Consider the following 27,824-nt stretch of genomic DNA (forward strand, 5'->3'; position numbering starts at 1 on the left):
GTACCATTTAATTTTTGGCTCTTGCTTATATTCTTAGTATATCTGATAATATGGGGCAATTGTGTTGATAATGTTAAGATGTTTCCTACGATGTATGAGCCCAACAGTAAATTTCAAACAATCCAAGCTGTGGAAGGATTCTGTAAAGTTTCGTACTTTTCTGAGTTCGATCTCCAAGAAGTTGTGATGTGATTGTAAGCTGGCCTTTAATGATTAGACTGAAAATCCATGCTGCATTGTGTTATTGTGTCAGATTTATTCGCTGGAATCATGGAGGCTCACTTACACTCTTCATTCTTCCATACAATTATCCAGTAAGTGGTCCCTTCTGTTTTCAGTATCAGATAATTTATAGGATGCCTGGATTGGCCAAGCAGTAAGGGGCACTTATTTCTTGGAAATTTAGTTTTTGTGTCGATCATGGAGTAGAGCTTCTGATGGATCTTTATTCAATGAAAAATATCAGGCGTTGTGGCAGCTCCTGAAGCAAGTTGTGAAAGCACCTGGCTCGACCATAGCAAAACTACCCCTCAACCCACAATGGCGTCAGGATATGGAACGCTACTGCACCAATATTCCTCCATATTACGGACCAGCGCTGCGTGCAGCTTTGAAAAGATGGGGATTACATGCCCACATTGTTCCGGAAAGTATGGAGAATCCTTGGTTCAGTTTTTTAGGAACACATTTAAAGCAATTGAAGGTGCAAGCAAAAGTGGACCTTGATGCCGAGATGTCCCGTATTCTGGTAAGAGACTCGGAAAATAAATTTGGTTGATGATTATTAACAATAGTAGCGTTTTCAGGCACATTCGTGAAAATCTGGTTGATGATTATAACAATAGTATTTAGTTTAAATTTTTATACCATGACAATGGTATGTAGCCAATGCAGCGCTTTCAGGCACATATGTGAAAATCAACGCTATTCCTGATTCTTCACGTCCATGCTGCAAAGTCCTCCTCTTCCCACAGGATCCTTCTCTGCCCCCCTTGCATTAGTTTTTCCTTTCCTTCTCTCGCCTTTTTAGCCTTTGCTTGGAGCAGCTGCAGTAAGGCAGACCAGCCGCCTGTGTTGGGGCTGGGCTGAGTCTCGAGGGTCTCCTTCTGAGCCCCCTTAGAGCAAGACTTGAGCGGAGTGCACTTCTTGAGAATCCTGGAGGTGTCTTGGCACTCCGGGCTGCTTGCACGTTGCTGGAGTGCTCATTTCTCAGCCTGAGTGTTAGACCCGTCTGCAGTGCGAGTGTGGCCTTTTCCTTTCTTTTTTGGACCTTTGGGTTAATTGTTGACACTTGGAAGAAAGAGAACTGGTGTTGCGACTTCTGTTTGGCCAAAAGGGATAAAATGGCAGCACCTTCGAACCCCCCAGCTGTCAAGGTTATTCTCTCTCCCCATGATAAACAACAGGTCAAGCAAGCAGCTCAATCCCTCACAGACACAGCAATAGTGGGCGGATAGTAGGGCTCGCCCCTTCCAGGAGCCAGATCCGCGACTGATTACATGCGAGCTTAGCATTAGAGGGGGCCCACATCCAAGAGGTCACCATGTATGGACAAGGAGTGTTCCTTCTCTAGCTACGCTCACCTAACACCACCTAGGCATCTTGGCCCACACCTAGTTTTCCTTTTCCCCTTGTACCACAGCTTTATGGTAGAGGACTGGACTCGTCCCACCATGTGCCTCACTTTCTAGTGACATTGCTTCGTTTTCCAGGACCCAAGGAGTACGGTTCCAGTTCTCGCTTCCACAGGGGTGGAGAAGTGGACTCCAGTGATGTTTGATGCCATGTAGGGTGATCAGTTATCACACACGAGTGGATGGGTCCGCAGGGTTTGAATCTATGGCTTGCCCATGGTGCCAAAGTTAATTTTAAGCTTGGTTTCACATAGGAGAAGCCGCTTTGTGGCCTGACAGTAGGAGTAATCAGATTGCCACCCAGGGAAAAGCTTGATCAATCGCACTACTAGCCACTCCAGAAGTGTGCTGAGATGTTTGGGGTGGATGTCTCATTTATGTTGCAGTGCCGGTAGCCACTTTGGTACGTCGGAGGACAAATACAGACTACTCGTCTTCCAAACCCCACTAAGAGGCGAGCTTTGTTTCCTGCTTCCCCCTCTCCATGAGTTGGACTATGGTGAGTTGGAACGTGCACGAGCTCCACGACCGTGCTCGTAGTCAGCCACAGTACTTATACTTCGCCAGGAGTTGCAGAGGGCAGTGGTTGGTCGGACAGTGGACTTAATTATGATTCAGGAGCATATGTTCTCAACGGCAGACATCGGACGCCGTCATCACCTCCTGGTAGGCAGAGGCCCAAAGGTTTGGTCTCCGGCAGTAAGGAGCGGAGGAGTTTGCAAGTTGGTCTTTCAAGCAGTTGCCCCAGAGGTTTTCGACAGGGAGAGCTAATTGCAGGGTGCACAGTCTGGATGGGAGTCCAGGCAAGTGAGTCTAGGATTGGCATCCTGAACGTTTATGCATCCGCATGGCGACAGCGCCGCCCCGCTTTCTGGAGGCGACCTTCCAAGTGTCTCCCGAAGGTGAAATCTTGGATTGTTGGTGGCGACTTCAACAATCTAGAGCACTGGGAGGACAAGCAAGGAAGTTCTTCCATCTTCGAGATGCCTGCAGTAGAGAGGAGCACATGGGAATAGTTCATCTTTGCGATCAAAGGGAGGGATCCTTGGCGAGAGGCGGAGTTCACCAGGGTCTCAGGCAGCCTGCAAGTTGCCTTTGGCCAACAGAGACTAGTTGGGCTTCTGGAGCGACTATACAGATTCTACATAGGGGGCTAGGCATTGCACCGGGGTGGCTCTATCAACATCTTGGCAGTTACCACCATGTCAGACCACTCCCCGGTGTTACTCTTCCTAGAGTAGTCCCGCACTGGACTTCTCCAGAAAGGGATCCGCATCTTGGATAGCCTCTTACAGGAGGAGGTACTGGGCAAGCCGTGGCTCTAATGTGGCAAAAGTCGACTGATGGGCTAGGTGAGGGATGAGCGGCTTGGGTTGCATATGTGATTTGGACGAGCATCAAGGAGCTTTATTCACAGGCCTTACAATGGAGACATGCGCTTCAGGATCAGGAGAGAGTACTGAGGCGGGATTTGGAGTCCATAGAGAGACTCAGGGAGCATGACCCAGACTCTCCGTGGCTTCGGAACCATCATGAGGCTGCGAGACTCATCTTACAAGATACAAAGGTTCATAGAGTTGAGTTTTTGTATCACTCGTCTCGGGCCAGATGGGTCCAATAGGGGGATTGGATGACCAAGCAGCTTTTTCAGACTACGGGGCCATGTTCAGCAGGGACGCAACTGCAGAGGTTGCAGGATGCCTAGGGACAGATGCACTCAGACCCTCAGGAGATCCTTGAGATAACCATAACTTTTTATTGACAGTTGTTTCAGGCAGAGGTGGCGTCCCTTGAGGCACTTATAGCACGCGAGGCAGTTTGGGACCAGGTTTCTACACTGGTACCACCGAGTTTGAGCAAGTCCCTTGAGGCTCCGTTCTCGGACCAGTGTTCAGGGAGGCCCTCAAGGCCTTCCCCCCTCGGAAGTGCCCAGGGAAAGATGGTCTGACCCCAACATTTTTCCTAAGCTTCTGGGAGCCCATTAGCATGCCTTTTCGTCTTGCCTATCAGGTTATCTTTGACTCTGGTTCTCACTCCCATAGTCCTTGAGTCGAGGCTAGATATGCCTGATCCCGAAAGGGGGAGATAGATTGGACATTCGTGAGTGGAGACCAATCATGCTTTTGGATACCGCATACGAGATCCTGGCCAAGGTCTTGAGCTTGCGGTTGCGGCCTCACCTTTCGGACATCATTCACGACATAGACAAGTTTTATGCAGGAGAGGAGCATCCTGGACAACATTTTCACTTGCTGGGAGGTAGTGGATTGGGCCAGGGAGGAGTCACACCCTCTCCCGATTCTTCTCTTGGATTTCGAGAAGGCCTATGACAGGGTGAAGTGTTTAGTTAGGGGAAACGATGCGAAGGCAAGGCGTCACGGACAGATGGATTAGAGGGGTATCCGCTCTTTACGTGGGGAGCTATAGTCACATGATCATTGGCAGACACACGAGGGACCTTTTCTCTTTCAGGTTGTCTCCTCGCCCCCTTTCTCTTTCTCTTTGTAGCTGAGGCTTTGTGCTACTTCCTTCGCTCCTAGACAGCTAGGCACACAGGGATGCGACTTCCCATCAAACTGGAGGAGCTGCTGCTAGACTCAGAGTTCGCTGACGACATAGCCTTGAAGAGATGAGGGGACAGTGGGATACGGGGCTCAAGAGGTGTGGCTATTCTCTTTAGATCATAGCTGAGACCACTCATATCCATGGTACAGAGGAGGAACATGCACGACATATGCGGATATGAGTCTAGCTACCAAAGACACGACCGATCTTCATTGTGGGCGCTACTTCTCCCCAGACAAATCATCCTACATACATGAGGTCACCACACATGGACACAGCCCATATGAGACTATACATGATGAAATCACGTCAGGAGGGAACAATGTGGTGGTACAAGAAGATCTTGTAGAGACACTTCATGTGGAGGATGTGGAGTACACTAAACGATGTCAATGCAATGAAGAGCTTCTTGGTGATTCTCTATCAGGTACTGAGAAGCTTCAATACTTGGATATGTTCGATGATTTTCCATGTGTCTTTGCAATAACCTATTCACAAGTTCGACGAGTCTTTATTGTGGAGCACAAGATTGAGTTGAAGCTAGAAAGCAAGCCAGTTGTGCACATGCATGCACTATGTTTTCTTACCACACTTAAGCCTATGTCTCTTACTGGAATACGACTCGAGGTCCTAAGCTACACATATACTACAAACAACAACCTCGATATATATGTAGGTGACAAAAATCCACGAAACCCTGCATAATGAGAAAACCCTGTTCTTCCTGCTGAAGTCGTGGGAAAGAGCCAACATTTGGCACCACTGTAGGGAGTATGGCATCTCCCTAAATCCAACAAAATGCTAGTTCATGGTCACCCATATAGTTGTTTTGGGACACATCATTTCTCAACATGGGATTGCAACTCACATGGACAATCAAAAAAATCATGGAATTACCTCCTCCTACAAATTCCAAAGGTGTACAGGTCTTATGGGACATGCCGGCTATTATAGAAGATTTATATTGTGGTATGCCATGATAGCCAGACAACTTTATAAATTATTAGTGAAATTCTTATGGATAGAAGAGTGCGACCAAGCCTTTGAGCTTTTAAAGTGGCACCTAATCACAACACCCATTCTTATATCTCCCAATTGGGATATTGATTTTCATGTTCATACTGATGGATCCAAGTATGCAATGTGAAGAGAGTGGGAGAGAAGGAAGGAGTCTCACTTGCAGCTTTCTCACATACACAATGGGGGAATATACACAAAGGTGGAGGCTAAAAACAGTTTTCCTCTTCTTAGTTGTGAAAGCCAAAAGAACTCTAAGTACAAATGTATAGGTGAACCCTATATGTGGGTCTCAAACCAAACTGAGCTAACTAAGGTGGCATACTAACCGAGCCACTAACTAGAGTACATAAAGATAGCTGTCATCCAACTATTATTCATGGGCGGTGTACCAACCGCATCTACAGCTAACAAGTTGGTGACATAAATACACAATGGTCACCCTGGCATATCACGAGTGGAGCTCGATATCTCAACACTCCCCCTCGAGCTCAATCCCAATTCCTACACACTAAGCAAGTTTCTGAACTTGCGCAGCTTCTTTGCACCTAATGCCTTCGTGAATATATCAGCTACTTGATCCTCTATGATGACATAAACTAGATCAATAAGACCTACTAGAACCTTCTCCCATACATAGTGATAATGCACCTCAATGTGCTTTGTTCTAGCATGATAGAATGGGTTATTTGCCAAGTGTATATTGCTCATGTTGTCACAATAAATGACAACCGGCCCATCTGTAGACTGATGCATATCATAAAGTAGCTTATGCAACCAAGCTACCTCACATGCAGCCATTGCTGCACCCCTGTACTTAGCCTCTGTGCTCGACAAGGCAACTGTAGGCTGTTCCTTGATGCTCCAAGTGACTGCAGCACTCCCAAAAGAGAACATATATCCACTTGTAGATCGTCTATCAAAAATACTACCAGCCCAATCAGCATCAATGTATCCATGCAACTATATCTGGACCCCAGTCTCATAAAATAGTCCATACTGCAATGTGGACTTCACATACCTCAGTATGCGTCAGGCCGCATCCAAATGTGATTTCCTTGGAGCCTGCATAAACTGACTTACCAACCCAACAACATAGCTCAAATCTGGCCTGGTAATAGTCATATAAATCAAACTTCCTACTATGCGTCTGTACATAGTAGGGTCTTCCAGAAGCTCATCTGCATCTACGCTCAGCTTCACATTCTGCTCCAAAGGAACTGAAATAGGCTTACAGCTTGTCATCCCATATTTGGACAGCATGTGCAATCCATACTGCCTCTACAAGAGCCATATCCCACTTGTGGATCTAATCACCTTAATGCCCAAGAAGTAATGCAGCTCTCCCAAATCCTTCATCTCAAACTTCTGCTTCAATAGCATTTTCACATGAAGGATATCTTCATCACTATCACCTGTGATGATCAAATCATCAACATAAATGACAAGCAACATAATGCCTTTCTCTATTTTTCTCACATAAAGTGAGAAATTTGCCTTGGAAATCTGAAAGCCAATAGTGACAAGATACTATCCTATCTTGTCAGACCATGCTCTGGGTGCTTGCTTCAAGCCATACAAGGCTTTCTTCAAACTGCAAACAAACTCAGGATGAACAGCATGAACATAACCTGGTGGCTGCTCCATAGAGATACCCTCCTTCTTGGTGACTTCAATGCATGCACAGGGGACAGACAAGTTGGCCTACTAGAGTTTGAGCTCCCCTAACCACCTCTAAGCTCGCTATGGTGCCCTAGATACTCTTCTCTTTCTGCTCTTGCTGCTCTCTCACGGATAATCACTTTCCCATCTCTGTATGCTGCCTCCTGTCTTGTTGCCATCACTTTCACCACTCTCTCCCTTCGATGTTCCTGCTGTAGTAGAGAGAGGCTGAGTAGTAAGGATCTATGTACCACCAGCGGATGCATCCATTGTGGAAGGCAATTGCTCATGCTGAGTAGGCTCATCACTGTCATGAAGTGACTCACGAGGGGCACGCTTGGGTGCCAAGGTGAAAATTTACAGGAGAGTGAAATCTCTATGCTTCCTGATGTAGTGTATAGAACCACGAAAAAAAGCCGATGGAGAAGCTTGGGAGAAAGATCGATGAAGAGGCTTGAAAACGGAGCCAAAAGGGCTCCAAACGGGCTTATAAAAGACCGCTTAAAGAGGCTGAAAACTTGACTTTTTGTCCTTTTTGCCTTTTTTTTTTTTTGGTTTGGGGGGGGGGGGGGGCTAAGTCACCTAGGACAGTTAGTACACTAACCTAGGACTCCTAAGGCAGCTCGGACACTAACTTGGTCTAACCTAACCCAACTACTTAATCCTAGTTAGCAATAATCTAACCTAGCCCCTAACTGACTAAACCTAAATCTAACATAACTAAACCTAACCAACCAGGTAACCAAACCTACTAACCCCGGTTGAACTAACCAAGCTTTTGATTGGCACCTAAGCTAAGGTGTTTGTAGGCGACAGATGACAAGCGATAGTGGCATAAACAGACGGGAGGCGACGGAATTTGGCACAGGCGCTGGTGGCGCCATTGCGAGGCATGGAATTTCCTAGGGGGTCGATAGGCGACATGAGGTGCAGTGTGGATGTGGCAACAAGACTTGCAAGGTGGGACGTGGCGTGGCTGAGCAACGGCGACGGGCTAATTTGATCTACATCCAGATAGCAAGTCGGAGCTGTTCAGCACCTTAGGCGTGGGATTGAGGCGGAGAGGAGCGGGTGTTGTGGTCGGACAGCTTTGGACGAGCAACATTGCTTCATAGAGACTTTTGCACCAGTTGCAAGTCTATTAGAGGGAGAAATTGGCAATTTGCATGAGGAGGTTTCTATTGATCTATCACTTGACTTTGTGCAAAAGGAGCAAGAGAAAAAAGTTTGCAAGGGCCACAAGTCACTTTATGGCCTTAAGCAAGGACCCAAGTTGTGGTACATAGAGATAGATACCTTCTTTAAAGAGGTTGACATGAAAAAGTAGCTTTAGACCCTAATCTCTTTGTGCTACAGAATAATGACAGCTTCATACTTGCCATTCTCTATGTGGTTAATCTTGTCATTAGGGGCAATGATTAGACATTCATAGAGTAGCTCAAAATGGCACGATGCAGGGAGTTCGAGCAGCCAAAACAATCCTCAGATACATCAAGGTACTACCATCTTGGGATCTTTTATGGGCAGTCCAAACTCTACAACTGCAAGGATTTTGTGATAGTGGTCGGATAGGTAGCAACAAAGACAGAAAGTCTACTACAAGTATGCTTTTTTTTCCGAAGGAAAAGACTTCTATAAAGTATGACAAAAACACCAGGAGCAGTGTTCATGGCGGAAATACATCATGCATAGCATGAGAAACAAGTACCGTGAGTGGGCAAACCCATAAAGTACCGTGAGTAGGCAAGTCTATTAGAGGGAGAAATTGGCAATTTGCATGAGGAGGTTTCTATTGATCTATCACCTGGCTTTGTGCAAGAGGAGCAAAACAAAAAATTTTGCAAGGGCCGCAAGTCACTTTATGGCCTTAAGCAAGGACCCAAGTTGTGGTACATAGAGATAGATACCTTCTTCAAAGAGGTTGACATGAAAAAGTAGCCTTAGACCCTAATCTCTTTGTGCTACAGAATAATGACAGCTTCATACTTGCCATTCTCTATGTGGTTAATCTTGTCATTAGAGGCAATGATTAGACATTCATAGAGTAGCTCAAAATGGCACGATGCAGGGAGTTCGAGCAGCCAAAACAATCCTCAGGTACATCAAGGTACTACCATCTTGGGATCTTTTATGGGCAGTCCAAACTCTACAACTGCAAGGATTTTGTGATAGTGGTCGGATAGGTAGCAACAAAGACAGAAAGTCTACTACAAGTATGCTTTTTTTACCGAAGGAAAAGACTTCTATAAACTATGACAAAAACACCAGGAGCAGTGTTCATGGCGGAAATACATCATGCATAGCATGAGAAACAAGTACCGTGAGTGGGCAAACCCATAAAGTACCATGAGTGGGCAAATACCGTGAAGAAGGGGGAGGGAACAAAAGTACTCAAAAGTCTAGAAATCCCTTTCGGGATAAGCCTCACGTGTTTGCAATCCCATAAACAATGCTAGTCGATCCTAAGCAGAAAGGCAATGACAACAAGTAGGGGCTGACCCAAAATGGACCTCCATAGGTTCATTGCAATCTCCCATGAATAGAAAGCCAATAGAAAATAATGATTTTTCTATTCCTGAGCGATTTTCAGAGTCTTCTCCAAAAAGATTTTGCAAGTCTATAAGTCTACTAGTCTTCGGCTGAAGGCATGATATGTACATGTAGAGTATGAGCAGGTTTTGGCTATATTCTACCTGCTCCTATGTTGTATTCTCTCCGTAAGGATTTCAGTGTGAAAGTAAGGAGAGAAAGGTATTTAATATGATGTGTAGGCTACTCCTTTTCTTTGGATGGGTGTATGCTCCCCCATTGACTTACATGAATGTCCCGAAAAGCCATCCAAACTTGGAGTGCATGCAGCTCTCTATCCTTTAGATGGGGGGGTTCTGGCAGCCGCGGCCACCAGGACCCTCCCAGGGGAAGGAGGGGATGGAGGGGGGGGGAGGGGAGGGAGGGGGTGACCAACCCAATCGGCCCAAAACAACCGACTAGAGGCCTGCCTGAAATAGGCCACCGACCACATGTTAGAACCGTTGCGCAAAATAGAGCAATTCTTAAACCAAAATGTTAATTGTCGCTTTGTTCCTACGATAAATCTATCTTTAAAAAAACATTCTAGCATTAGAGCAGGTCATGGGTGATCCAAATGAGTGTCTCAATGAGTGTCTCTACAAAGTGCCCATTGTCATGCATGCATGTCAGGCAAGCACTTGGGGATTGAACTAGATCTGGATGTTTGTTGACAACAAATTTTAAAGGGTGTTTCTAGTAGAGCATGGATGTACCGCACATGGGCTCTATCATGGCATTGATGAATGATATTTTGCCTAAGATCATTCCGACTAGGTATAACAACCTTGCCATTTCTCTTAAGCATACCATCAAATACGGTATTGCTTGCACACGTATGGCCTCCCCTAGATGCCATGCCCAACCTATTCTTTCGGCCAAAGAAAAGAACCTTCTATTAGAATTGAGAAAACAATACAAATGGGACACTTGAATCAAAAGAGAAAGCTGGCTGCTATGCCGCCTTCTCACATCCTTATTGTCCGGGAAACACGTGCCAACAACCAAGGTACTTCTTTTGTTGTAATTATTGTATCTTCTATGATTCATTTCCTAGATTGCTCCCATGTGGCCCGTAGAATGTAGATTATCATGCCATATGTTGACAAGGGTGGCTGCAGGCCGAATTTGTTGCCCCCCCATCACTAAAAGTGCAGCACGCTACACACATATTCCAGCTTGTGTATTGGCCATCATCTCCCATGTCCTTCGTAGAGAACATAGGTCTCTAATGAGAGAAAGGGACCGATTCTTGGATATCCAAGCGGGTGATGCTCAAACCATTTGTCTTGTAGGCTGGAGAGAGTATCTCAATGGGGAAAGCGTGCCATCCCTCCATCAACCAAAATACCATGTCCCATGTAAGTCCCGCTGGGTACATCGCATCCTGGCCACCATCTTGGGGGAGCACTGCCATATCCTTTGACCCACGGACAACTCAATTGGTGTCATAGCAATGACAGGTCCCATCTACTCCAGGCATGGTCCTACTGGCAGCCCTCTATGAGCTATCGACCAAAATGAATAGATCTTCCTAGGGCGGAGGATAGTCAAGAGGTGGGCCCAAAACTTGGTAAGAACCTCATGCAGCACTTATTGCTTCAGCTAGTGCCGCTCTCACGAGAGTGTCCATGTCGCCGCATCTAGCTGAAGCCATGTACCAATGCGGGTGGTGAAGGAGAAGAAGCACACCTCCACCACGTGTTTTGAATGCCCCACCTTGGATGGCCAAAACCACTCTTAAAGATCCCACTGCACCTCGCTTGGTAGTCTGCCCTGCCATAACGAAATGCACCACCTACAATGATCCTATCTGTATAGAAAAGGTTTGAGATCAATGACCCTAATCTGCCCCAAATGGCCAACTACTCTAATCTTAGTCTACCCCAAACAGCCAACTACTTTGATCCTCTGAATTTGCCAACCTGTGTGTTCCAGCCACTCCATCATCTAGATCTTCAACTTGAGGGTGAAGAGAACTAGTTACTAGAGTCCATTGCTCCTCTCCCATGGTTGCAAAGTTGAATCCCCAGATTGGGCGGGTGGAGCTACCCACTTCTCCAATGGTGCCTCCCTTCAAGAAGTGCAAGAACTTGCCACACTAAAATGGCAGCCACAATCTTCGGATTCATCTCAAGAGTCATAATGAACTACAAATATTCTAGCTTGACCACATATAGCACTGTCTTCTTTTTATTAACAAAGAGACTAGCTTGTGTCAAAGTATTGTACATAGTGTTCCCTATGTTCATAAATACTTTTTCTGTAGATCAAGATATCATCAATAAAGCATACAATGAATTTTCCAATATACACACATAGGAAATCATTCATCAACATAACGAATGTAGTTGGAGCATTGGGAAGCCCAAATGGCACTGCCGAAAACTCCTGATGGTCAAATCTACTTCTAAAAGTCGTCTTATACATCTTCTGAGCTCGATTTAGTGTAGATGAGAAGAGATGGGACTTGTCATTGTTGTTAGTCTAGATTTGGAGATGATAACACATTGCCTACGGAGCTGCCCTTTGGCTCATAGGATTTGGGTGTGTGGTCTTAGGATCGTGCCCAAGGTGCGGAGGATTCGGCAAGTCTTCACTTGGGGTATTGTGGCTTGGTTTAAAAAAGGGCAGGCACACTTTCTCCATTGAGATGACCTCGCCAGCCTACTTGATAGATGGGGAGCATGTCATCAGCTAGAATATCCTAAAGGTCCCACTAACTCATTGGCAATCAGAGTGTTCACTGGAGGACAGCATGCGGGAGACGATCACTAGCATCATTGCTCATAATATTTGGGTTGCACAATGTAGTCTGGTGATGGGGGGCAGCAGACTTGAAGTGCAGCCACCCTGGTCAGACTCTGATATGATATCATCTACACTTAGTGAGCTGTTTGGGAGCATGCCACAGAGGATTCTAGAAAGGTCGCTGAAAGGTGTGAGCATTCTCGCAAGGCTTGGCTTGTAGGTGTCTTGAATATTTTCATGGATCGAGATATCTGCCCCCCCCAAAACAGCACACACACACCTACCCAGCTTCACTATGGGGTACTCTAGGCAATGAGGTGAGACCCTGAGAGGTGGGATGCAGGACAGCTGACCCTTATTTTTTAGTGTATTTCCTTTTTTTCTTTTTTCCCCCTTTTTTTTTTTTGTGGGTCCCGCTGTGATCTTCCTTGTCATGCTGCTTGTCTATTTAAATCCTTTCTCCCCATGGACAAATGGAGACCTCTTCTTGTTTCCTTAGCTCTGGCTAACATGTTGTGTGTCCAGATGTAACTCGAGTTTTTGTCCGAGGTAGGACAAGTTACATAATTCAAACTGGTTGCTGATGCAGTTTTCAATAAAGCCTTGGCTGAGTAGCTAATTGATCAATGGTCCAACTCTGTGCAGATGGCTCTTAAGTTACATTTATTAGCTTTAAATATGTGCTTTCTGCATAGCCCCCTCAATTTAATTGTTTACATGGTCACTATGTGTCATTCCAGTCCAAGTTGTCATTTGTTATCAAGTTTTAAATATGTGAGGCTTAAATGCTGGTTTTGAGTTTCTGATAATCTGACAATTATGAAACTTGAATGGTCTGATGAGGCATTTCAGGCCATTTTTCATGCTCCGACATGATGGCTAAGGATTCTCAGTTTTCTGTCACAGACGGAGGATCAATTCATTGGAAATAATTACTATGTATCATCAAGCGTGTCAGATCGGTCCTTGCCAAGCTTTACCCTGACATCCTCTCAAAATTCTGATGCACCACCCGGGTTTGTTGGCAGTCTTACCGATGTCTCATCCACAACACATAATACCTCGATGCAAGGTCAGAATGTTGTGTATTCAGATCCGGGCAGTATGCGAAAGGGATGGGAATCTTTGGTACCTGCTTTGAGTGGCCGGCAGTCAACTTATGGGGTGTCCTTCAGTTTGGGTCTTGGAAATGTGAGCAGTCATTTACATGGAAATGGAGCAGGAAATGCTAATACTGGGTCAAATGGGAGTAACACTACAAAAAAAGATGTTATCTTCCAAAATCCCTTTGAAATTCCAAAAGACCAATTGATCAGGTTAGTACTTGGTGGGAGAGTGTTATTTAGTTTTATGTGTGTGTGTGTGTGTGTGTGTGTGTTTGTCAGCATCCTGTTTCTCACCAGGAACCCTGTGTAGTTTTTTTGTCCGTACATTTGTACGGTCGCCGTACAGCGTCTGTACGTTCGTACGATTCCGTACCAATTTGGCCTTCCCGTACAGTCCGACTCCCCCCCCGTGCAGCCCGTATCTACTACAGCACAGCTCATCATCGTCTGTACACTTTTGGTACCTCTTGCCGTACAGTTTTTGGGGTTTTTCTGCTCCGGTGTCTTCCCTAGCAGTCCTGTGTCTTCTGCCAAAATCTCACTTATCCCTCTGCTCTCTCCTTACCAGTTATACTCTCCTTCTCCTCTCTTTTACTTTCTTTGGAACTGGTTTTTTTGGCTCTTGCTATCCTTTTACAGATATTTCATTCTCAAGCTCCTTTTTTTACAAAGTCATGGCAGAGTATTCATATGAAAAAACGTTTCAAAAGGAGCGCTCGGCTCCTTGCAAGAAGCAAAAGCAGGTTGAGGGCCAGCATGACCCGATGCATGATACTCTTGAGGCTCAACTGGTGTATGATGTAATGCATGAAGGATTTGCAGATACGCGAAAAGAGTGGAAAGACTCGGTTCCTTCAGTTGGCCTCATGGTTGAGGTCGATGAAATTGTGGATCCAGTCAGAGAATATGCCAAGAATGCAGTCATATTATTCTTTCCAGGCCGGATGCCACCAGCTGCAGAGATAGGCAACTGGCTGACACGCACATTGGCTGGCTCTTTTGTTTGTAAAGTACACTATGTTCAAAAGTTTACATCAGAGGAGAATCAAAACAGAAATTTGCAGAGTGCTTATGCCCGATGGATCATGGACTACTTCACGGTCACAGCTTGCCTCTGCTTGTGTGCATCATTTCTCTCAGCAATTTGGCTCTACAACTCCTCCCTCGCAACAGATTTTGCTTGCACGAAATTTACTGTTGCAACATGTTTCTCCAATCATTTCCCCTACTCAAGCTTTGGAATTGGAGGAACCCTTTACTGAGAGGGAACTGTCAGATGCGATCAAATCATGCGGCAAATGGAAATCCCCAGGATGGGATGGTTTAACAGTCAAGTTTTTTCTCGCATACTGGCCTATTTTGAAGCATTCATTGCTCTATATGGTGAATGCTGCGTGGCAAAATCAGAAAATGCCGGACACATGGAAGAGAGGTCTTGTTAAACTCCTTCCCAAAAAACAAATTTGCGAGTCTTTGGCAGACTGGAGACCTATCACTCTTATGCCCGTAATTTACAAAGTCACTACCAAAATGATTGTTGATCGGCTAAAGGGGTTTTTGCATGATGGGTTGCATCCTGCTCAATATGGCTTTGTCCCGCGTAGGCATATCACAGATAACATTGCTAATGCCTACATTGGAATTGAATATGCCAAATACACACAGCAGGATGTTTTATTATTGCAAGTTGATATTGCCAAAGCCTTTGATATTGTTCAGTGGGATTTTATTTCATCGACTATGCAGGCATTGGGTTTTGGCACAAAAATGCAGCAACTCATCAATTGGCTATATCAAGATAGTGAAGCTGCCTGCATACTTTCAGGAGATATTTCTCCATCCTGGACTCTTGCTTGCTCTGTCAGGTAAGGATGTCCCCTGAGTGCTTTACTGTTTGCCATAGCCACACATCCACTGCTTCAATATCTGGATCACCTCTTGGACACTGACCAGTTGCACGGTTTGGAGATTCTTGGTAGTCGCAGCATGATTGCTCAGGCTTATGCTGATGATTCATTCTTTACTCCAAAAAATACTCGGGCTGATCTGTCCATGATTATGCATGCTCTTTCTACATATGGATTGGCTACTGGCCTTCGGGTAAATTTTCAGAAATCAAAATTGCTGCCGTTACATGCACAGGAATGGCACAACCTTCTGTGGCCTGGGGAAATTGTCCCCGCCTCTCAATTCATTCGACATCTTGGTTATCCTCTAGGCTGGGGACTCACCCGTTCACAACAAACTGATTGGGTGCTAGTAAAGTTAAGGGCAAAACTTGAATATTGGAAGCTTGCAACTTGGCCATTACATGTTCGTCTGCGAATCACACAATCCATTTTGATAGCATACATCCAATTTTATCTGCCTCTCACTATGTTCACTAAGGCAGATCTGGTTTCATTTATGTCATCTATCATGGAAATTTTCTGGCGTTCAAAACATGGCAAGAAAAGTCTCAGATTACTCTCTATGCATCGTCTCTGTTCTCCAAAGATGCACGGGGGTCTGAACATTCTAAATATTCAAATGCATTTACTTGCTCACAGAGGGAAAATGATGATACAGTTTATGCAAGGAGATCAGCCTTGGGCTTTCATGATCCGCTCTCTCTTATTACATCTTCATACATCTGCCTTTGGAAATTGGCAGTCTACTCAGTGGGATTTTTTATTTGGCTCTATCCAAGGCAAGATCAGAGGCTGCCCTTTTGTCTCTCATCTGCTTCTTGATTGAAAACACATTCTATCCCACTTGGAATGGAATGGCAGGGACTCTCTCTCGGGCAACTCTTTGAGGGTAGAGAATATTTTTTGGTCTAAAGTATTCCACCCTCCTTTGGCCATACAAGAACCCCGACGTTCTTATTTTCTCTCCTTCAAAGGCATTTCATCTGTGGTGGATGTACTTCAGGATGATGGCACAATTTTATCTTTTCCTATGGCTGCTTGCAAATATGGCTTGGGAGCTCATTATCGTCCTTTATGGCATAAAATTTCAGCAATGCTCCAATCGTACTTGCCGGTACCTCATTTGGAACTTCAGAATCGGCTTGAGGATTGGATTTTACGCTCTCCTTTCTTATACGCCCGTCCTTTGAAGCTCTCACATATCACAGTGTCATCACTGTATAAAGTGTTATTACCTCCACCTTGGATTTCTCACAGAGCAAATACTGTTTGGCATATGGATCGTCCAATGAAGTGGTGGAGAAAAAGGCTGCGTCTCCTTTGGCATTACAAAGTCCCTCTTCGACAATAGCTTTTCCTATGGCGAGTTCTCCTTGGCATTTTTCCATCCGGACAGTTACTCGCACATAGACATATTGCTTCAGCTGTTTGTCACAGATGCCAGCACTCTACTGAATCAGTGTTTCACATCTTTTGGTCCTGTCCAAATACTTCTGATCTCATTGCTCTCATCAGACAGAGGCTTCGACAGCGATTTCCTACTGTTACTTTTGGCAGATTTTTCTGGTTGTTTGGCTTTCATCCACAGAGACAGGGTTTTGATTTATTTTTTGTATGGATGCGCTATTGGTCACTATGGACTTTATGGATGGATAGAAATCATAGAGTCTTTGGTGATCCACTCTTTTCATCTTTTCTTTTTTTCAAACGATCTCTGCAACAATCATTCTATGATTGCTTTCAGACTCGTTTGATTGATCAGGATGTGTATACAGCTTATACTGAGATCTTTAGTTGAGTAGTAGCTACTTTGTTTTTGAAGTAACTATGAATGTAATTATTCTACTGAAATAAAAGATTTCTTCCCACAAAAAAAAAGTGTGTTCCCACACATGTGTGTGTGTGTGTGCGTGTGAGAGGCGTGAGGTAGTGTGTGTGTGTGTGTGTGTGAGAGAGAGAGAGAGAGAGAGAGAGAAAGAAAGAAAGAAAGTTTATTAAAGAGAGAGAGAGAGCTGCAGCCCTTGCTTGAGCCTTCCCATCAGCTCCCTAACCTTCCCAAACCAGCCCGTTGGTATCACCTACCTGCTGCGCTACATCAGAGTGCAAAAAATGACATTTTGGAGCATTAAATACCTGCCGTACAGCCGGCCATTCTTCCGTACAGGTGTACGGACCTGTACGGCCTGTTCCGCTCTGCTCAGGCTGCTGCTACCACTTGATTTCCTGCTCCTAGGTTGCTTTTCTGCAGGGATTTGCTCATGGACTGCATCTTTATGCTGGTTCTGAGGGCTCTCTGTTCCCTTTCTCTCCTCTTGGGTCCTGTGTACTCTTTCCATCGTCAGAATCTCTCTTCTTTTTCTGAAATCTAGTTCATCTAGGAACTTTTACTGTTTTTTTCTTTTCTTCTTCTACAGAACTTGTCATTTCTTTTCTCTAAATTCCTACATCTCTCCTTCCCCTTCTTCTCTTTGCAAATACAATACTTTCTTCTTCTTTGTGGGCTGCTTTTTTGGGACTGTTTTTTCTCTACTATCTCTTTACAGGTACCTCCTTTTTGGGTTCCATCCTCTTTCGAAGACATGGCTGAATACTCTTATGAAAAAACTTTTCAAAAGGATCTATCAGTTCAATGCAAAAAGCAAAAGCAGGCTGAGGGTCAGCATGACCCAGTGCATGATTCTGTTGAAGCACAACTAGTTTATGATGTCATGCATGAAGGATTTGTAGACACAAGAAAAGAGTGGAAAGACTCTGTTCCATCGGTTGGTCTGATGGTTGAAGTGGATGAAATTGTGGATCCAGTTAGAGAATATGCCAAAAATGCAGTTATTTTACTTTTCCCAGGTCGGATGCCACCTACTATAGAGGTAGGCAACTGGTTGACCCACACACTGGCTGGCTCATTTGTTCGGAAGGTACACTATGCAGCCAGGGGCTTTTTTGAGGTCATTATGGTAGATGAGATTCACAGGCAAATGCTTTTGGAACATTCGCCCCTCTTTTTTAGGCAGCAAATGGTGCACGTTTTGCCATGGTCTCCCACAAGGGATTTTCAGGCTTTGATCTGACACCGATGTCCGGTCTGGGTTGAAGTTGTAGATTTTCCGGAATGCATGGCTTCACTCTTGCCTAAAATTGCAGCGACTTTAGGCAAAGTGGTTTGCCCACCACGGCCTAATGGCAATTCAAATATTTTTGCATTCTCTGGGATACTGATAATCCCACACCAGAGTCTTATTCAGTCACAGTGAACAAGGTTGACATGAAAAGTGCTTTTTATAAATTAAAATGGGGCTTATTTGCAGAGGCTTGCTTTGACTGTAAAAAATTTGGGCACATGGCTTCGCAGTGTCCAATGAGTCAGCATAAAATGCCTCTTGCCACTTTACCTGTTCAGATGCCCACTAAGGATGCTCCTGCCTCTATTGGGAATAAAAATAAAGGTAATAGACAGCTTTTTGTGAATCAGGATAAAGGCAAAGCTCCAGTGGTTTCAAATGGGACTGCTTCTTTCCCTTCGCTTCCTGCTTATCAAACCTCAGCAAAAGGACCGAAACCTCCAATTGATGGATGGCAAAGTCTAAAAAAAGTTATTTCTGTTCGACGACCTCCACCCCCTCGCACTTGGAATGGTGCATCTTCTAGTGGAAACTCTCCAGAGGTCAATTCAGGAATTTGGATCACTTGGGCTGCAGTAACAGCTAGCAGAACCCTCTTCCCTGAAGAAGAGGTTGCTGCTTTGCTGTCTACTCCTTAGGCAGATGTTTCTTCTCAGGGAAGAGGCCCTGACCCTGAGGTAGAAATGCAGGGTTGATGTCCTGAAAGTTGCTGCTGTACATAGCTGTTATTCTCCTATAAATATCTATAAATAGGACTGCTTATATCAAATGCTTTACACTTAATGTTCAAGGGATGTGTGACAGCAGGAAATGGAAATCTGTGTGGCTGTATATTAGATTTCAGCCTGATATAGTGGCACTCCAAGAACACAATCAACATGTGTATGCAGAAAAGACAGGTCATTACTGTGGCTATGATATCTTCTATGCTGGGGAGCACTCTTTCTCAGGACTAGTCTTTCTGATCAAGCATGAGCTTCAGCCAACTATTGCTTTAAATGACAATCAAGGCAGATGGATTATTCTTCAATGCATCATTCAAGGCGAGGTGTTTGAATTTGCTTCTGTCTATGCACCTCAATCTTCTTGGAATAGATCTACAATTTGGGATGCCATGCAGCAATATCCATGGAGATATCATGCCTTTATTTGTGGGGATTTCAATAATGCTCCGCAACAGGGTGACAATACATCAGGACATACTCATATGTTAACCCCTGAAAGGCATGCATGGTCTCAATTACTGATGCACCTTGATTTGGTAGATCTTTGAAAGGAATTGCAGCCTTTGTCACCAGGATACACTTTCCAACATAATGCCCTTTTCTCTTATCAGGCACGTCTGGATCGTTGGTATAGTGTAGCTCCGCAACAAAATGATGATTTTACATGCAAAATGTGGATTGACTATGCCTTTGTGCATTCATATCATGCACCTTTATGGTTGAGGTTATCTTTTTATGATATGCCAGATGATAGACTGCCTCAAAGGAGACATCTGATTGTGAACAACAGCTATTTGCAACATGTTGCTTTCAAGGCCATGGTTAGTAAAGCATCTCACTCTCTATCTTCTCAGAGCCACTTTGACATTGATAATGCATAGGATTCTTTTGTTTCTAAAATGCAAGCTGTAATTAGAGGTTATGGAATGCAAGCTGTAATTAAGGGTTATGGCAAGTCTTACATGAAGACTCTGAGGGAAACTGTTGCTCAGGCCAAATTAACTTGTCAAGACCTCACTGAACTCAGTCATCTTCGTCCATTGTCATTGCATGAGCAAACAACACTATGCCAAGCTAAACATTGTCTTCAAACAGGAAACTAGCTAAATGGGCGACTAGAGCAAGAGAAAGAGCCTTTACAGATAAAGGTTACTCTTCCAAACAATTTTTCAAAAGCTTGCATCAGAAGAGATTAAAAACAAACATTTGCAGGGTGCTTTTGCTTGATGGTTCATGGACTACATCACGGTCACAGCTTGCTTTTGTTTGTGTACATCATTTCTCTCAGCAGTTTGGTTTTGCAGATCCTCCCTCGCAGCAGGTTTTGTCTGCCAGAAATTTACTTTTACAGCATGTTTCTCCTATTATTTCCACTACTCAAGATTTGGAATTAGAGGAACCTTTTACTGAGAGAGAATTATCAGATGCGATCAAATCCTGTGGTAGATGGAAATCTCCAGAATGAGATGGTCTTACAGTTGAGTTTTTTCTAAAATATTAGCCTCTATTGAAGCATACATTGCTGCTTATGGTGAACTCTGCTTGGCAAAATCAGAAAATGGCAGACACATGGAAGCGAGGTCTTGTTAAACTCCTTCCAAAAAAGCAAATTTATGAATCTTTGGCTGATTGGAGACCTATCACACTTATGCCTGTCATTAACAAATTTACCACCAAAATGATGGTTGATCGGTTGAAAGGCTATTTACATGATGGGTTGCATTCTGCGCAATATGGTTTTGTCCCTCGTAGGCATATCACAGATAACATTACTAATGCTTATGTTGGAATCCAATGCCAAATATATGCAGCAGGATGTTTTGCTATTGCAAGTTGTATTGCCAAAGCTTTTGATACTGTTAAGTGGGATTTTATTTCATCAACTATGCAGGCCTTGGGATTTGGCCAAAAAATGTAGCAAGTTATCAATTGGTTATATCAAGATAGTAAAGCTGCCTGCATACTTTCAAGGGATATTTCTACAACCTGGACTCTTGGTTGTTCTGTTCGGCAAGGATGTCCCCTCAGTGCTTTACTTTTTGCCATAGCCACTCATCCAATGCTTCAATATATGGACCACCTTTTGGACACTGGCATGTTGCATGGATTGGAAATTCCTGGCAGCCGTAGCATGATTGCCCAAGCATATGCTGATGATTCTTTCTTTACCCCGAAAAATACTTGGAGCGATCTTTCCATGATTATGTAGGCTCTTTCTACATATGGTTTGGCCGTTGGTCTTTGTGTCAATTTCCATAAATCAAAATTATTGCCATTGCATGCTAAAGATTAGCATAGTCTTTTGTGGCCTGGGAAAATTGTTCCAACTTCTCAACTGATTCGACATCTTGGCTATCCTCTAGGTTGGGGGCTTACTCGTTCTCAACAAACTGATTGGGTGCTTACAAAGTTTATGGCAAAACTTGAATATTGGAAGCTTGCAACTTGGCCATTACATGTTCGTTTGCGAATAATGCAATCCATTTTGATAGCATACATACAATTCTATCTGCCTCTCATCATGTTCACTAAGGCAGATCTGGTTTCCTTTATGTCTGCTATCATGGAGATTTTCTAGTGTTTAAAAAATCGCAAGAAAAGTCTTAGATTACTCTCTATGCATTGTCTCTGCTCTCCAAAGATGCACGGGGGTCTGAACATACTCAATATTCAAATGCATATACTTGCTCATGCAAGGGGATCAGCCTTGGGCTTTCATGATCTGCTCTCTTTTGTTGCATATTGATACTTCTGCTTTTGGGTATTGGCAGCCTACACAGTGGGATTTCCTATTTGGCTCTATTCAAGGCAAGAATAGAGGCTGTCCTTTTGTCTCTCGTTTGCTTCTTGATTGGAAGCATATTTTATCCCACCTGGAATGGAATGGCAGGGATTCTTTGTCGGGAAATTCCTTGAGGGCTGAGAATATTTATTGGTCCAAAGTATTTCACCCTTCTTTGGCTATACAAGAAGCCAGGCATTCTTACTTTCTATCTTTCAAAGGCATTTCCTCTGTGGCGGATGTACTTCAGGATGATGGCACTCTTTTATCTTTTTCTATGGCTGCTAGCAAATATGGTTTGGGAGCTCATTATCATCCTTTATGGCATCAAATTTCAGAAATGCTTCAACCATTCTTTTTGCAAAAAAGAGACTTCTATTAAGTAAGAAAGAAATCGCTAGAGCAAGCTCTGAGCGGAAATACAACATCATGAAATCATGAGGATAAATAAAACCCCCTCAAAGTGAGGTGGAAAACAACCAAGGCTGAGGCTGAAAGTGCCACCTCAACCCTGTAGGAGTCTCAGAGAAGAAAGGAGAATCCTTCCATTCCCTGAAAAAGAAACCCTCCTAGCTGAGGCTGCACGGGAGTCTCCCTGTATACTCATCCATACGGCCATCAAAGTATGTATGGTGTCTGTCCAGATACTAGCCAAAGTGTGCGAGGGATGAACCTGAGTACCCTCCATAGCCTCTATGCATCTGGCTCTCTAGATATGCCAAGATGCTATGCTCGCTAAAATCTCCCAAGAAGTATCCACAGAGACATGTACATCTGTAAAAGGAAGGTGTGGTACCACATCCAACGAACAGGACTCAATCTGATGATGTCGAACCAAAATGGCCCGAGAGGAGTCAAGTCTCTCATAGAATACCTAAGGCCCTATAAGAGAAAGCCAAGCCATTGAGCCCCATGTCATAAAGAATGGGGAGTGGGCAAAGTGACTGAAAATCCTGGCTACCTCCATCCAAATCATCCTCGCCTGTCTACAATCCCATAAACAATGTTGAATAGTCTCCGAAGCAAAGAGGCAAAGAGGGCAAGTAGGGTCGGCTCCGAACCTGGATCTCCAAAGGTTCAGTGCAATCCCACCATGGATAGAAAGCCAAAAGAAGAGAGTGATCTTTCTATTCCTGTGGGATTTCCAGAGTCTCCTCTAGAAGCACCTCTGCTGATCCGCAGTGATATCAAATGTCTCCCAATGAGGAACTCTGGAAGGTCTCCAACCTCTACTACTGAGCTGAAATCTCCTGGCATTACTGATCGTGTAACGAAAGAGGGGGATGCTCTTCTCTCGATGCCCTGTGTCAATCCACTCCCACTCTCCAGGGTCCCACTATAAATACCTAATGGGAACTCCTCTGTAGAGACAAAGCCTCTAAGACCCAGTGGAGAGTAGCCGGGGGTATGGGTCGAGGAACCACTCTGAATTTGATCCCTGCACCAAAAGACCTACAACCCTGATAGGCGGAAAAGCAGACTCAAGCAAGATGTCCTCTGTGGATCTGAGCAATCTACCACCATCGTGCACAGTAAAAACTAAAGGATCCTCCTGTGCATCTCGAAAGGCCAAAACCTGAAGCGGAACACCGCCTCTCGTAAAAGTACCTGCCCAAGTGGAGCAAGTGAGTGGCATATCATTTGTGTCTACCCACTCCTCTGGAAGGGCTCCCTCAATCTGCAAGATCCTCCTTACACTCCCTCTGAGATGTCCTGTCAACTTAGACATGGTCTCCTCTGGAAGCCTGCGGAAAGCTTTCCAAGACCCCAAAGATGATACAGGTCCCCTCTCCCACCTGGACCACTGCATGTAGAGTGAGGCACCAAGTGATCTGCCATGATCATCTAAAATATTGTCATTCCACATGATGGGTTGCCTATCAATCTCTTCACGAGAGGAAGGAGGAATCCTCCGAAGAGTGGTGCTTCTGAAACTGGCCCATGCTTTTAGAATGGCAACCATGAGAGGGGACGAAGGTGATTTGAGGTGTGTTGTGGTGAAGATCCACCTAATACTACTCATCCAGTCTCCTTCTGAATAAGGTGTGCACCTCTATATGTTGCTATTAAGAAAGGCCTTCCACGGTTGCTACCTTGGCATAAGTCTCCGCACCACCATCTTGCATAGTAAAGCTCTGCACTGTAAATCTGGATCAATAATATTGAGACCCCCTTCCTGTGTAGGGAGGAGTCTCCCAAGCCACCCTGGCTAAGGTATCTGCTGTGCCATCAAGCCCACTCCAAAGAAAATTTTTGATCGGTCTCCTGAGCTGAGTGATGTAGTCCCTAGAATAGCACCAGCAAGAACAAACAAACCAGGCCGTGGCCAAGAGGACTTGGTTGACCACCACAACTCTAGAGGCAAGATCCAGCTTGACTGAGCTCCAAAAAAGGAGATTCCTCCTTATGCTCTCCAACACGGGAGCAAACTGCTGCGTGGAAGAAATATCCAAGCCGACCTGGCAGCCCAAATACCTAACAGGCACACCCCTCTGAACCCAACTGAATCCTATGTCAAGCCCCCAAACTGGAGTGTCCTCATCACTAATCCAAAAGTCATTGGATTTATGCCAATTTATCTGCGCCCCCGCCGCCAAGCAAAATAAATCAAATGCTGTCTTGAAAGAAGTGGGCGTCTGTGGAGTGGCATCCAAGTAAACTGATGTGTCATCTGCCAACTCACTGTCAAGTAACTCCTCTTTCCTTCTAATGGGAAGTCTCAGCCCAATGATGTCAGCTTGAGATCTAACATAGATACTCATAGCTTCGGCCACGAACGAAAAAAGGAAAGGAGCAAGGGGGCATCCTTGACGGACTGATCTGGAAATCTGAAATCTCTCACCCCTTACCCCACCAATAAGTACTTGGCTGTGGGCTGATCTGTACAAGGAGGAAACACCTTTGATCCAAGCATCAGTAAAGCCAAAACGTAGAAGGGTGCCCTCCAAAAAACCCCAATCTACTTTGTCATAAGCTTTCTCAAAATCCAAAAGTAGAATGGCTAGATTCTGGCCGCTCTGCATGGCCCACTTTGAGGCTTCCGAGAAAGAGAAAATGTTATAAAAAATGCTTTTGTCATGCACAAATCCCGTCTGAGTGTCATGAATAAGATCTGGGAGAAGGGACTGCAATCGGAGGCTGATTGCCTTGGCTAGAATTTTGTAACAAGTCCCTAGAAGTGTGATAGGCCTCCACTGGGACACTAGATTTCTACAACCTCCTTTTGGGATAAGGTGGATGAGACCTTCTGTAAGCGACCCGGGCATCTTACCAGAGTTCCAAATACCCTGTAGGGCTGAATTAATGTAGTCTCCAATCATATCCCAGAATACAATGAAAAAAGAGGGGGTAAGGCCATCCGAACCTGCGCACTTGCCCTTGTGAAGGGCTGAAAGTGCAGTCCTGAACTCTGTTAAGCAAAACATGCATATCCGGTTTCACCAACAAAGGGATGCTCTACCAAATAACATGTCTAGCATCCTCTCTATCCCATGTCTCAGGATCAGCAGTAAGAAGGGCGGCATAAAAATCAAAAGCTATGCGCAAGACATCATCAGGATCTATCTGTAAAATCCCATGTGAGTCAATAAGTTGGGATACACTCTCTCTACTATGTCTAGGACCAAGAGTAGAGAAAAAGTGTTTATTGACTCTGCCACCCATCTGAATCCGGAAGGACTCCCGTGCATGAAAGGCATACTCTGCTCTCTGATCAAGCAATACCTACTAATGAGCCCTTGCTGCAGCAAGGCGCTCCTGAATCCAAGCATCTGAAGGCCGTTTCTGCTCTTTCCTTTGCAAAGCTGCCAACTGCTGGCGAACACCAATCTCACGTCTGAGAATATCTCGTCTCTTGGTACGAGCAACTGAGAGGTAGAAGTTGCTAATACCAGAAAGGGCAGCAGCTACCTGTGATGGCAATGGCTGCCCACCCTGGACATGAGAAACCCATATCTGCAGAGCTGCCTCTGTAATGTCCTCCTCTGTGTACAAGGCATCTAGAATCTTGATGCTGGCAGATCGGCCTCTCAAGTGAGGCTCTGAGATATCCAGCACAACAGGAAAGTGGTCTGAAGTGGAAATCTCAGCAGTAATGCATACCGATCCACCTCTGTCAAGTGCCCAATCATCTGTCAATACGTGCATGAATAGGCATCTGCTGCCTCCTGTGCGACCAAGAGAACAGGAGGGGCTATGGCTAAATAAGAAAGGCATCGTCCAACGAAGTATCTCTGCCACAGTAGTGGAAAAGGAAGGCATCCCAAGCTGCTCTCTCCAAAGAGTGAAGTCCTCCTTCTCTACCCTCTTTTTTGTCTGACGGTAACTCAACCATGTTAAAGTCACCTCCAATCACCCATGAATCCGCAATGGGGGCTTAGGAGAGCAAATCCTTCCACATAAAGACACGTTCCCCTCTAATGTTGGAGGCATACAGGTTAAGGAAACCAACCTTACACCCTCCAATCAAGAGAATAATCCACTGAGCTCTAGAGGGAATAATGACTCCGTGTCCAACAACCAAGGGGAGAACCGACTGCAAAACTGAAATAGAAGTGCCTCCCCTGGTGCCCAAGGCAGGCGACCAAAAAGTATGACCAGAAAGCAGTTTGCCAGACTTGGAGCAATCACTGGCATCCAACTTGTGTTCCTGGATAAAAAGGATATCAATAGCACCTCCAGTGACACCTGGATGAAGCTGATTTCGGATCAGCTGCCTACGGCAACGGTGTGGAACTCCGCCTAGGCCCTGTATGTTCCAGATGACTATCCTCATCGATAGGAGGATGCTGGGTGGAAAGGCTTACCCGACCTAGTAGAGGAGACTAGCTTCCCCTGGGCCGAAACACTCCTGCTGAGGGCAAGAAACTCAACAGGTGAAAGGATCCCTACACCTACTAAGGGGGAGGCCCTGTCAAAAGGAATCCCAATGACCGGGACCCCTAAGGTAGAGGGCACAAACTCATCATCATCCATGAAAGTCGCCGAATCAGCCAGTGTCGAAAAAGAGTTCCTGAGAAGCAAGTCTGGCCGAGGAGTGCAAAGAAGACCCGCACTCGTGGAGGAAGGAGGATAAGGACCTGCCATGCCTCTATCAGTAGATCTGGAGCTGGGAGCTGAGGAGGCCTGTGGCTGGGCTGAAGAAGGATCTGTAGTCCTCATCTATGCAAACACTCCCTTAGCTGTGGCATGAATAGTCTGAGGGGGAGAAGTATCGGTAGCCCCCTCGTGATCAGAAATGAAAATGACTTGGGCTGGTGCATCTGAAGTCCCCTCCTGATGTGGAACTGTAGTATCTGGGGTTGCAAGAGCATCCACCTCTGGAGTCTGGATGGCATCTGTCTGAACTGGATGGCATCTGTCTGAACTGGATCAAGGGTCTCCTCTTGAGGTAAAGGAGCCACTCTGACTCCTCTCCAACGTGGTACTAAGAGTGCTGCAAGCTTTGGGCGCCCTGCTACCCCTGGTGGTCCTGGGGTGCGCGAAGCAGGGTGCCCTGCTGCTCCTGGTAGTCCTGGAGTGCGTGGTACACGCTGCAGGGGAGGTGCGGACGGGGTAGTACGTGAAGGAGCCACACCAGAAGACCTCTTGGGTCTTTTTCTCTTCCTTGCGCAATCTCTAGCAAAGTGCCCAAGGGTTCTGCAAATCCTGCACTGATCCTGTCTACCTGCAATCTCGATTCTTTATCGAAAGAGAGAGCCATTTGGACGCTAAATCATGATGTGGTCATCTGAGATGTTAGGGTCAGAGACAATGACCCTAATTCGAGGCACCCCGTCCGCTCTGACTGCCTCTGCCGAGGAAGAAGGCATGCCAGGAAGGGGGGGAATCTCAGTGATCACTCCGAAAGTGGCTCCGATAGTATCAAGAAGTCGATGGTAAACTTGAGGAAGACCAGGAAACCTGATGAACAGTGATGTGACCTGACTGTCCTCCTCGACCGGATCGAAGCCCAAGGTGTAGGGCAAAAGAAAAATCCTCCTCGAA

The 27,824-nt window shown here is 45.2% G+C and overlaps 1 protein-coding gene across 3 annotated transcripts in view; it reads left to right on the plus strand.

Annotated features, from left to right (window-relative positions):
- LOC147892438 (uncharacterized) overlaps positions 1-27,824 on the plus strand; it is a 257,358-nt gene that overhangs the window by 179,061 nt on the left and 50,473 nt on the right. For all 3 annotated transcript variants that reach the window (XM_087387226.1, XM_087387228.1, XM_087387229.1), the window contains 3 exons: positions 254-314; positions 467-748; positions 13,104-13,513. In XM_087387226.1, the coding sequence (XP_087243352.1) occupies positions 254-314; positions 467-748; positions 13,104-13,513 (753 nt within the window). The remainder of the gene's footprint in view (positions 1-253; positions 315-466; positions 749-13,103; positions 13,514-27,824) is intronic.

Source organism: Dipteris shenzhenensis, chromosome 16, assembly GCF_047967505.1.
Source record: "Dipteris shenzhenensis isolate YYH24624 ecotype China chromosome 16, Dip_SZ_1.0, whole genome shotgun sequence".
In the NCBI taxonomy this organism is placed as follows: Eukaryota; Viridiplantae; Streptophyta; class Polypodiopsida; order Gleicheniales; family Dipteridaceae; genus Dipteris; species Dipteris shenzhenensis.